The following is a 10,926-nucleotide window of genomic DNA, read 5'->3' as shown; positions in this document are numbered from 1 at the left end:
TTTTATAATATAAATAAATGCTTGCAAAAGTAAATTGAGAAGATAGAGATTTATATGAATATTTTGGTTCTTTAGGTATTTGAGCTTATAAAGTACTCCCTTTGTACACAAATAACCATCTTCTTGGAAAATAAACACAGATTTAGGAGAGCATATGGAGACTTAATGTACCTTGCATGAATTCCTTAATTTGAGCATATAGGAGAGCATGTGCTAGATGTGGTAAAACTCTTGAGTAAATAGAAATTAAAGCAAGCTTGCCAAAACATGCCTTTCATGCTTTATTCCCAAGCCTTGCAATGTCTTACAATTGTTAAGAATTGCCTTACCATGTGCTTTGTTGTGTATTTCTTTCAATTGGTCTAATAGTTGGCATGGAGTAAGCTCCCTCACAAAATGATAGGGAATTATTTAAAAAATAGAAACGATCAGCACTAGGCAAACACAGATCTGTTAGAACATATTAAAAAGTAAAACAAGATAAGCATGTTAACTACTTAAATATAGGCCCTGTGTGTGTTTTTTTAGAACCATTTCTTAACAGGTTTGAATGCCTTAGAATTTTTATGAAACTACCTTCCCACTGATGTCTACTTGCACTGATTCTGTGTTACTACACTCAAGGTTGTGCAATTTAAATTACTTATGAGGTGCAAAGTGATTTAAGAAAAACTGATCTAAGTAATTTAAGGCTATGAACATTATATGTGCCTTCCAGTGAATCTTTAGTCTTGATTTTTATCATACTTTGACAGTAAGCTCTTCACTTGGCTACTCAAGTTTTTATGTTGTAGCCAGGCAGCTAACATGTCTGGGTACTTAATTACTCTGGTAACTGTGGATAGTGATAATTTTAAAATTTTAAAGTGAAATATAAACAAACCTAGCTACATGAATTCCTTAATTGGTATTAATTTTCCATCTTGCCGGCCAATGCTGTTCTGCATTTGTGATCTTTTGTGCAATTTGAGGGCTGATTCTTCCAACAGATTATACCTTTCTCAATTCCCATCCTTTACAAATGCATCATAGGATTGACTTGTTAGTCACAGTTGTATAAACATTTCAATCAAATTAAAATGTTTATACAACTTTTTCCTTACTCTCTTATTTCACTGTTGATTTTTCTAATATAAATTTCTAAGAGTGTTGGGTTAAGAGGCAGGTTGCCGTGTTTGGTGGACTCTGAATTTAATTGTTGCAACTGCTTATTATTCAATTAATTGGTTAAAATTTTATATAGTTTGGGAGGGTTAGTACTTGTTAATGGTTTATTAACCAATTAGCAAAAGCCCACTATTTTCATTCTTTTCTTTTTCCCATTTGCTGGAAGTGTGTGTGTATATATATAAATTCGGTTTTAAATGCACTGATGGGTAATCTTCATTGTCTTCCTTTTGAAAGTCATAATTTCCATTTCAGGACATGAAAATAATGTCCAGTTCTTCCAAATTAAAATGTATATGTTTTTATGGTCTTGTATACCTCAGGAATATGATGGGAGCCTTTTCCTCCAATTTTTTTTAAAACCAAGTTTTAGATGTGGTGCTCCATTCAGTTTGCTTATAGTTGTCTTAGTGATACCATGCCATTAGACTCGAAATGGATGGAATAGTCTTTTTCTTTCTTTATGAAAATGAAACGATATGTTTTCTCTGAATCTTCAAATTACTACATTGAGATTCATATGAATATATTTTTTTATTTCAGGAATTATATTTCAAAGCATTGTAAGTCAAATCAGCGATTCCTCACCCACGTATCATGGGACTAATTCGTGAATGTGGAGGAAAAATGCATATGGCAGAGAGACAGTGGCCAGATGCAGCTACAGACTTCTTTGAAGCTTTTAAGAACTATGATGAGGCTGGAAACCAAAGGCGTATCCAGTGTTTAAAGTATGATCGCAGTTCATTTTTGTTGGCTTTTACATGCATTTTTTGTTTTATCTTTCCTTCATTCAGTGGTTTCCACTTTTTGCATCTACCATCACTGATTTTCGTTCTATAAATAACACCATTTCAAAAAATTCCGTGATCTATTTCGGTTTTATCTTTTAAACATCTAGGAAGAACATATGATATTTTCTTGATTTTATTTTTAGTTGGAAGTATGGCGCCCTCTCTTTGATCTAACACATATTGGGGATCCTTCCACTGAAGTGAACCACAGAAGCTTATTTGTAATGGACCAAAAACTTAAATGTATGCTAGAACAATGGGTGTAGTGTCCTTTATTTAAAGATGAATTGGAAAAATTATGATTTTCCATTGGTTGAATTCTGAAAAGAATTGGAAAAATTATGATTTTTGAGTACCATGAGGAATGAGGGGGAAGCATCTTGACTGCAGTTTGGTGTAGTGCTTCCCAGAGGCCAGAACTGGTTGCTTAAATATCAAATCTTTATTATATTTTGATCAATACCCTTCATGATTGGTCCCTAAGATATGCCCAATTTAATCTGGCTGTAGATAATTCTAGCTTTGAGTTTGTTCAATTTGATTTATGTGTGGTTCTGCCACTGTTACTTGCCTTTGTTACTTAGGCCAAAAAAATCCAGATTGAAGGGAAATTTCTCTTGGTAAAATCACTGCCATTTTTTGAGTTCCATTGTTAGGAAGCTTATTTTGAGCCTTAAGATATTTTTTCATATTCAATACTCATATCTTCATCTCTGGGGAACCCTTTGCATTACTGTTTCTCTGACATTTCTCAGAAATTTGGTGGATGAATTTTACTTAGTTATTGTCTTGTCTTGTCTCTGATTGTTTCATCATAATATAGCATTATATATTTGGAGTAATTTTACATGTATTCCTAATTTCTACTTTCATTTTCCACTCTTTATGACATGACATGTTTTGATTGCTACTCTCATTTTCTACTCCTTATGACATGGCATGTGTTGACCGCTTAATTTAATAGTGGTCATGGTGAGTTTGCTGTGGCACACAATTGCTTTTTACCTGTCAGAATTGCTTTTTATCTGTAGTTTAGAGCATCCTTATCAATGGAGTTTTTTCACGGTTATTGAGTAGTTTTTGTAAGTGTGATTAGGAAAGAGAAAATAGGAGAAGATGAAAAAAAATAAAAAAACAAATTTAATTAATAAAAAAATAAAAAATAAAAAGGTTGGGTGAGGTGCGCCCCAGTTGCGCCTGACGCGTGTCAGGTGCAACAGGGCTAATTTCCTTTTGGTACCATTTTATTGTACCATAAACTCCAATTTGTAGAAGCTGCATCTTCTCTCTCCTAGGTTCTCACTCTTCCACCTCAGATAGCAATGATCCAATATCTTCAAAATATGCATTGATATGGATGGCCTTAGGAGTTCTAGTGATTTTTTATCCTATTTTTTATTCTATTATTTTTCACGTCTAGGATGTGTTCTTAGTTCTCATGTGAGGGGTTGAAAAATAATAGATAAGGATCCAGATTTAATCTGATATTTGAAATTAAAATTGTTGGGCGTTAGTCGAGTTGGTCGAGTTCATACTCTTTGTGGCAAGTAGCTTGTTGCTAAATGGGAGATGAACTCTTTGTGGTGAGTAGCTTACTGCTAAATGGGAATTGATTCTTTGTGCTTCAATATGTTAATAAAGTATGTATAGGCAAATATTACATTGTAATAGAGTCCTTAGTACTCAAAAAAATATTAAAATTTTATATTTAATGTATGGACAATGACCATTTTATTTATTTATTTATTTTTTTCATTTTTCCTCTCTCATGTTTTTATTATCTATTCTTCAAAAATAAAGGAGTAAAAGAGTAATGGGTTTACACAAAAAAAAAAAAAAAAAGAAAAGAAAAGAGTAATGGATTTTGTAATTAGCCCCGTCTAATATCAACAACGGTTCAATTCACAACTTAGACTAAAATAAGATCTATTTTAACACATTAAATTTTAAAATTTTGTTCACTTGGCATTTTCTTCAGGGTTTTCTAGGTAATCATTCCACAATGTTGACGTAAAATTTAAATAAAAATAATTTTATTGACTTGGTTTCATTGTTGACCTTTTAAATCCATTCAAACCTAGAGAAAACAAAGTCTCAGTTATCAACACCAATCGACATCATTGCTTCTTGATTTCAGTCAAATCCCCGAGAGCTCGAGAAGGATCATGGTGAACACAAATAGGTTTAGGGCAAACATAAACTTTCTTCTTCACTTCTTTGCTTGATGTCTACCTCAGCTTCCATGATAAATTGTGACTCGTTTTGTAAAGCTGCAAATTTTGATCTCTTTGGTCATGTTAGATCATTGAAGAAGATGGTGAAGTGATGGGTTGAGAAAAAGCTAGCAAGGGGCCATGTCCATGACTTGAAGAAGAAAGGATATCCTAACAAGCCACCCCATTTACCCTAGCTCAATATATGCCGAATGGGTTTTGTCTTGTGTGGGACAGACATTACTAAAACTTGCTTAAATACCAACGAGAAAAGTGTTGAGGTGGGATAATGTTCATTCCTTGTGGTCGGAGGAAACAATGAAGTCCAAGTCCATAGGGCCACATCATACACCACTAATATTTTTTTTTTGAGTAATATCGACTCTGTTACAATGTAGTGTCTGTTCACCACTAAGATAATCTTCAAAGATGAAGATCTATTGCTCAGCAGTATACCTCACAATTGCCCATTGTTCGTATAAGGTTATGCCCATGAGCGAAAAATTAAAAGAGTCCTGATGGATCAAGGATCATTGAGCATTCTGTCACTTCGAGCTACGAAAGAACTTGGCATCTCTATTGAGGAACTCTCTCAGTGCTACTTTATGATTCAAGGGTTTAATCAAGGTGGGCAAAGGGTCCTAGGTATTATTAGACTTGATTTGAGGATCAGAATGTTAAACTCCTTTACCATGTGCCATGTGATAGATGCAAAGATGTCTTACAACTTGTTGCTAAGCTGACCTTGGATATGTGAGAATGTGGTGGTTTCCTCATAATGACACCAATGCCTCATGTTTGAGAAGGGCGATGTGATAGAAAATGTGGTCGTTGATGAAAGATCGTTCACCTAAAGCGGAGTCATACTTTGCAGATGCAAAGTTTTACTTGAAAAGACAAGTTGTTATAGAAGAGACCGATAAAAGCAATGTTAATATACCTCCCGATCCTAAATGGAAGGGCAAACAAGTCGTAGAACAAGCTCACTACAACAAGGAACTTGTTTTTCCTCTTGCAAGAATTGAACCACTCAAAGTTACCACAATCAAATCGCTTGGAGAGGAAGCTCGGGATAGAACAAATTAAATGTTGCCTGTCAAGTGCACTGATGGTTTTTACCCTAACGCCTCGACACATGATTGCATCGCTGGCCTCGATCATCATCATGGTTGCTCGGTACCAAGTGAGATGGGTCCGTGGGTTGGACGCCCTTATGTATGCTTTGATTGTGGGAAAATAGAACTCCTTGGGCAATGGCTCGACTATGACATCCTTGGTGAACATGGTGGATAACATGTCCCAGGCATCTATCTTTTTCTGGAGCTCATGCGTAGATGACTCCTCCAGGGGTAGGTCATTTGTAGTCGGCCTCGGCCCTAGGTGGTCCTGAGTCGATATTTGAGTGCGCAACATCCCAAGGCGGACATGGCTCGGGGTGATAACCCTATTTCTACTCCTCGACGCTCTCGCCCGTCTTGGTTAGCACCACCTCCTCCTTGCCTATTTGATGGTTGGGGCGAGTTGACCTCCGCGTTCGACTTGAACTCCTTGTCCGGTGCCACGTTCTGCCCTGGAGGGGGCAGGGTGAGGGTCGGCCGCCCTTGCGCGACCCAAAACAATGCCTCAACGTCGAGGGGAGGGGGTTGCACTACTCCTTAGAGCACCTCGAAGAGGCAGGTTAGTAAGGTTGCAACTTGTTAGATTGTGACCACCTTGTCTTGGAGGCCCGGGGCCGTAGTTGGGGCGATAGAAGTCAACCCGTCATTGCAACTGTTATTGAGTTGGTCCCTTAGGTCTCCACCTGACCTTATGGAGCTGACTTGTAGCCCTATTGAGGCCATTTCTGCTCGAGGTGACATGGGTATTGCTAGAATTGCAAGAGTTGGACCTCGCCTTCGCCCTCGCCCTCGCCATAGATAGTAGCACGCTCGAGCTTGTATGTCGAGTTCTCAATGAAAACAACAATGATGGAATTAATTAATCCGGGTGGATCGATTCACCAAAACTAATAATTGAGGAATAAATAAATAAAGACAAAGTGTTGAGCTTAAGGAGACAAAGTCTTGTATTAAGAACTCTTGTCATGTGATTACAATGTGAGTGATGATGTCTTAACAAGACAAATGGAAAAATATTTATATTGAGCTCTAATCGTAACTGCCTCAAGAGAAAAGGGTGGGCAGTTAAGGCCCTTTGACCACGCTCGCACGTCTCACCCGCGCCCTTGCTTCGAGACCAGGCATTGGTCGATTGGTCGTCCGAGGCCAGCTTCGGGGCCAACCTTGGAAGTTGACTTGGTCGTCTCGCCCTGCTTCCTCGAATCAGTTTGCTCCGGACACGCTTCTAATATATTCATCAAATGTATTTTGTTTAAATAACAATACTGGAAACCTCCCCTATGTATAATTTTTTTATTTTATTTATATATTTTGCTTGATATAAACTGTATGGAAAATTTATTTATTTTCTCCAATTTAACATTTAAGCATCTTCTTTGTTGGGACGTCCGACTGTGACATTGACCATGGAGTTTCTGGACGAGGACGCCAGACCCAGATTTGTCCTCCACTCCAAACCCTTACCTCAATCCCATGGCGCCGCCGCCGACGATTCAAATCCTCTAAAACCCTCTCTACACCGACCTACTCTCTTCATCTCCCTCTCTCTCTCCATCCCTCTTTTTGTTCTCTCCCTACTTTACTTCACCTCTGAGCCTCTGAGATCCATCTTTTTATGGCTTTCAATTTCCCTCCTCATTGGCCCCTTTGCGCCGCTGTCAATCACCGCCGGCGATATCCGCGTCGGGGTCGGCCCTCCTGTCCAATTCAACGATCCCGTTGATTCTGAGCCTGAAAATAAGAAATCCGGTAAGAGATCGGGGAAACCCGTTAGGAAGTCCGTTGAATCCGGATCTGGCTCTATTATTCCCGCCCATGCTCCAGAACTCGCAAAGATCAACGGATCGACCGAGAAAAGTGAGGGGAAATTGAAATTGGGGAATGGAGTGGTGGAGGAGAAGGATTGGAGCGAAGGAGATGTGGAGGTGTTGAGGAAATTGCTGGGGAAGCATCCTGTGGGCAAGCCGGGGAGATGGGAGGCGATCGCGGAGGGGTTTAAGGGGCGGCATAGAGTGGAGAGTGTGATCAAGAAGGCGAAAGAATTGGGAGAGAAGAGAACGAGCAATGAGGATTCGTATCAGAAATTTCTCAAGGACCGAAAGCAGGTAGATAAGCGAATTGAGCTCGAAAACTCAATGGAGGCTTCTTCGGAATCAGCAAGAGAGAATGAGAGTATGTGGAGTAGCACGGAGGATTTAGCTCTTCTTAATGCATTGAAAGCATTTCCTAAGGATGTGGCAATGAGGTGGGAGAAGATTGCTGCAGCTGTGCCAGGGAAAACCAAGGCTGCTTGCATGAAGAGAGTAACTGACTTGAAGAGGGATTTTAGGAGTTCCAAGGCTGCCATTGCTGAGGCTTAAGACAAGGATCAAATGTTTTCTTGAGGTCCATTTTCAGGAATTGAAAATACAGGAATTTTATTATGATATACAAAGATAATTTACTCATATTGTGATTTCTTGAGGAGCTTAGAGACTTAGTTTATTATGAGATATGACATTTTACAGAATTTATTCCTAGCTTAGAAGTTATTTTAACTTAATGAATAATAATTTGATTTTATAGTGTATGAGATTTTGTTTTCTTTACCTGCAGGATTTCAAAGTTTTCTCATTTTTACTTCTTCCCCAAAAATGGAAATTGCCCCAGTTTTTTCAAATCTTGGATTGTTACATTTTTAATTTATAATTTTAGCAGCTATACCATTTGTTAGTTTTCAGTTATTCTTATGTTACTACACAGCCTGACCATGGTTGTGAGATTTCATTGCACACTATTCTTTTTAGTGTGAAAATTGGAATAGAGGTGAGTGATTACGGTATTCATAGTAGTACAGTCTTGCTTAAGTTGTTTACTTCATCTCCATCTTCAATTAGATTCACAGAAAACTTGGAGATTAGCTGATCTCCAGCTGCCCCACACATTTGATTCTGCACTTTCACAAATAGTTGCCTTGTTTTTTCTCTTTAGCAAACATCATAAACTGAAAAAGAGAAAGAAACACCTTAATATGTCATATGTGCTTTATACGTTCTCAAGTTGTCATCTAAAAGGTACACCATTTTCTGCAATTTGGTCAATACAAAGCTGTCTTTTGCACTCCCAGCTTCCTGAGTGCTGTGTTTTTACACAATGTGTAGTTTCTTTGAGGCAAAAATTAAAGAAAATACTTTAGCTTGTAACGTGGTGTTATGCAGGGTATCCTGGAGTATACTTTATTAAGCGGGGAGCCTGTTCCTAAAGAATGGCAATTGAGGTATAATATCTTGCATTGTTTCAATTTTATTTTTCATAATGTTTTAAAAGTAAAAGATTATTGAGACAAGGAAATTTGACAAATTTACTATAACTGAGAGGGACTCTGAAATTGAATTTTAGTAGAAATCTCATCTCTGCTCTTTTTCTGCCCTTAAAGGCAAAAGCTAAGCACACTCCCAAGTCCCAGCTTTATAAACTCTTTGATGTAATAGTTAGGTTTCTCTGTTAGTAAATGCACATCATTTATTTGCAGTTAAATGTATGTTGAAGATTCTTGTTACCACAATGTTAGGACTTTGTGCATTCTATTTATGTATGTGTACTATTGGTTGTGCATTTCTGTATCAGTATGATGTGGATTAAGAAATAGATGCATGTGTTGTCTTGACTAATGTTCAAGTGGCTGTAAAGGGTTGAAATTATGAGCTTACTTCATTAGAATCGAAATTAGATAGGTTAATGTTATCTTGTGATGTGTATTGCATCTTCATTTATGTAACATGCATATTTTATCATTAATGTTACACACAATGAAAAGGGATTTTTGAAAGATAAAATACTGCCCAAGAACCACCAAAAGTTTCATTATTCAATATATGGGCAGTGCATGCCATAGATCCTGGCCAGTAGAGTCTGGGTGGACAGATTTGGATCATTGAATACTTGAGATCTGACTTAGATTTGGCCAACTGTGCAACTTCGCAACTTTGCACTTCACTTGCACAGTTCGCGTTGCACAGTTTAATAGGCTAAATATTAAAGATTTGTTTGTAATGTTATAATGAATCAAAAATGATTTTATTTATTACATGCGAACTATAATAAACGTATTTGAAGTACACAAAAAAAACATGAATAACAATTTAATTTTATTAAAAAATAAATTGTCATTGTATATTATGTACATGGTAAACAACGTTAGTGGTTGAATTATTAACGGTCTTTGACTCACTACAGATTAAAATTTTCAATCCGTCTGGATTGTTCACTCTAGAAGCAACAACATACAATTGACCATGGACAAAAATATATTTATTTAAAAGTAACCCAACATGTGATAGTGTTTGTCATTGGCTATTGTTAATGATAATTGCATATGACAACATTAAAGGGAATTGTCTTATTTGAATGTTGAAAAATAATCTCGGATCCATGGTGTCATAGTCATTCGGGGAACCAACATCTTAGTTCATGCATTGTTTCTAGACATAATTTTGCCTTCAATCACGTGATCTGCTAACTTGGTAATAACCAGCCTAGTTGCATTTCATAATCCAAGTGAATGGTCTATATTTTCAACAACATAACATGTGACCTTACCTTTAAAGACAAGAATGGTTGGGAACACCTGATGCCCTTATACCATTTAAAAACTCGAGAGTGTTCACATCGTTTATATGTATTAAATATTATAATACATATACTTGACCATATATAAATAATAATTTTAATATAACACATTAAAATTAACTTTAGAAAATATTTTCTTGAAAATTGATTAATTATAATGATCTACATGCAATGTATATAAATGTAATTGAAATATGAATTATTTCATTTCATGAAAACAAAACCTCGATTGCTAAGCCCATAACAAAATTAATCATATAACCGTATTACCCATTAGACTTTCAGCCCATCACCCAAGCCCATCAACCCAATTATAAAACCTGAACCACAAACCCTAATCACAACAATTTTGACGATTGCACTTCCTTCTTCTTTGTTGCGCTCGTCCTTTTCTCTAACATCTTCACCGATGTCTTCTACCTTCTCTGTTTTAGGTATGTTGTGGTTACAATTTATATCATTCGCACGTCCTTCGCACGTCCAAGTAATCCACGGCTAAAAAGCTGCTAAGACGATATACTCACCATAGCTTTTGGCCGTTGTGGATTTCATTTTCTCTCCAAATGATGATCTAAAAAATCGATTGACCGAGAGCATATCTGTGCCTTGTATGAACAGATTATGTAAACTACACTGTCCAGAAAGGGTCTACACCATCTTTGTCAATGAGAGAGTCAACAAATGTGATAGATCCGAAAAAAGATAAGTAGATTTTTCCATTCGTATACTTATTTATGTTTTGTATATATATATATATATATATATATATATGAAATTACAATAGTAATCATGGTAATATCTCCGATTTCTTTACTGTTTCAAGAACTACGACGATAATACTATTTTGATGAGAACAACTAGATCTGTTCCTTTTATGTACATATTTCGTTTTTCAGGTGTTAAGACTCAAGCTATACGACGACATAGAATTGAACGATCTAAAAAAGAAGTTTGTTCAGTCAAGGTAGTTCATCTCTCACTTTATTATTTTTTTCAAGTGGATCTATAATCTATTTCAACATTTTG

At 36.6% G+C, this 10,926-nt stretch overlaps 1 protein-coding gene across 1 annotated transcript; it reads left to right on the top strand.

Annotated features, from left to right (window-relative positions):
• The first annotated feature begins 6,651 nt into the window (after positions 1 to 6,651).
• Positions 6,652 to 7,904, top strand: LOC116018910 (transcription factor MAMYB). The gene has a single exon (XM_031258949.1). The coding sequence runs from the start codon at positions 6,699 to 6,701 to the stop codon at positions 7,650 to 7,652; it is 954 nt and encodes a 317-aa protein (XP_031114809.1). The 5' UTR covers positions 6,652 to 6,698; the 3' UTR covers positions 7,653 to 7,904.
• Positions 7,905 to 10,926: the final 3,022 nt, after the last annotated feature.

The sequence above is a fragment of the Ipomoea triloba genome, chromosome 5 (assembly GCF_003576645.1).
Source record: "Ipomoea triloba cultivar NCNSP0323 chromosome 5, ASM357664v1".
Classification (NCBI taxonomy): Eukaryota; Viridiplantae; Streptophyta; class Magnoliopsida; order Solanales; family Convolvulaceae; genus Ipomoea; species Ipomoea triloba.
This window is presented reverse-complemented; position numbering and strand designations above follow the sequence as displayed.

Coding starts and splice junctions, on each gene's coding strand:
- LOC116018910 (XM_031258949.1), top strand. CDS start 6,699: ATGGAGTTTCTGGACGAGGACGCCAGACCCAGATTTGTCCTCCACTCC.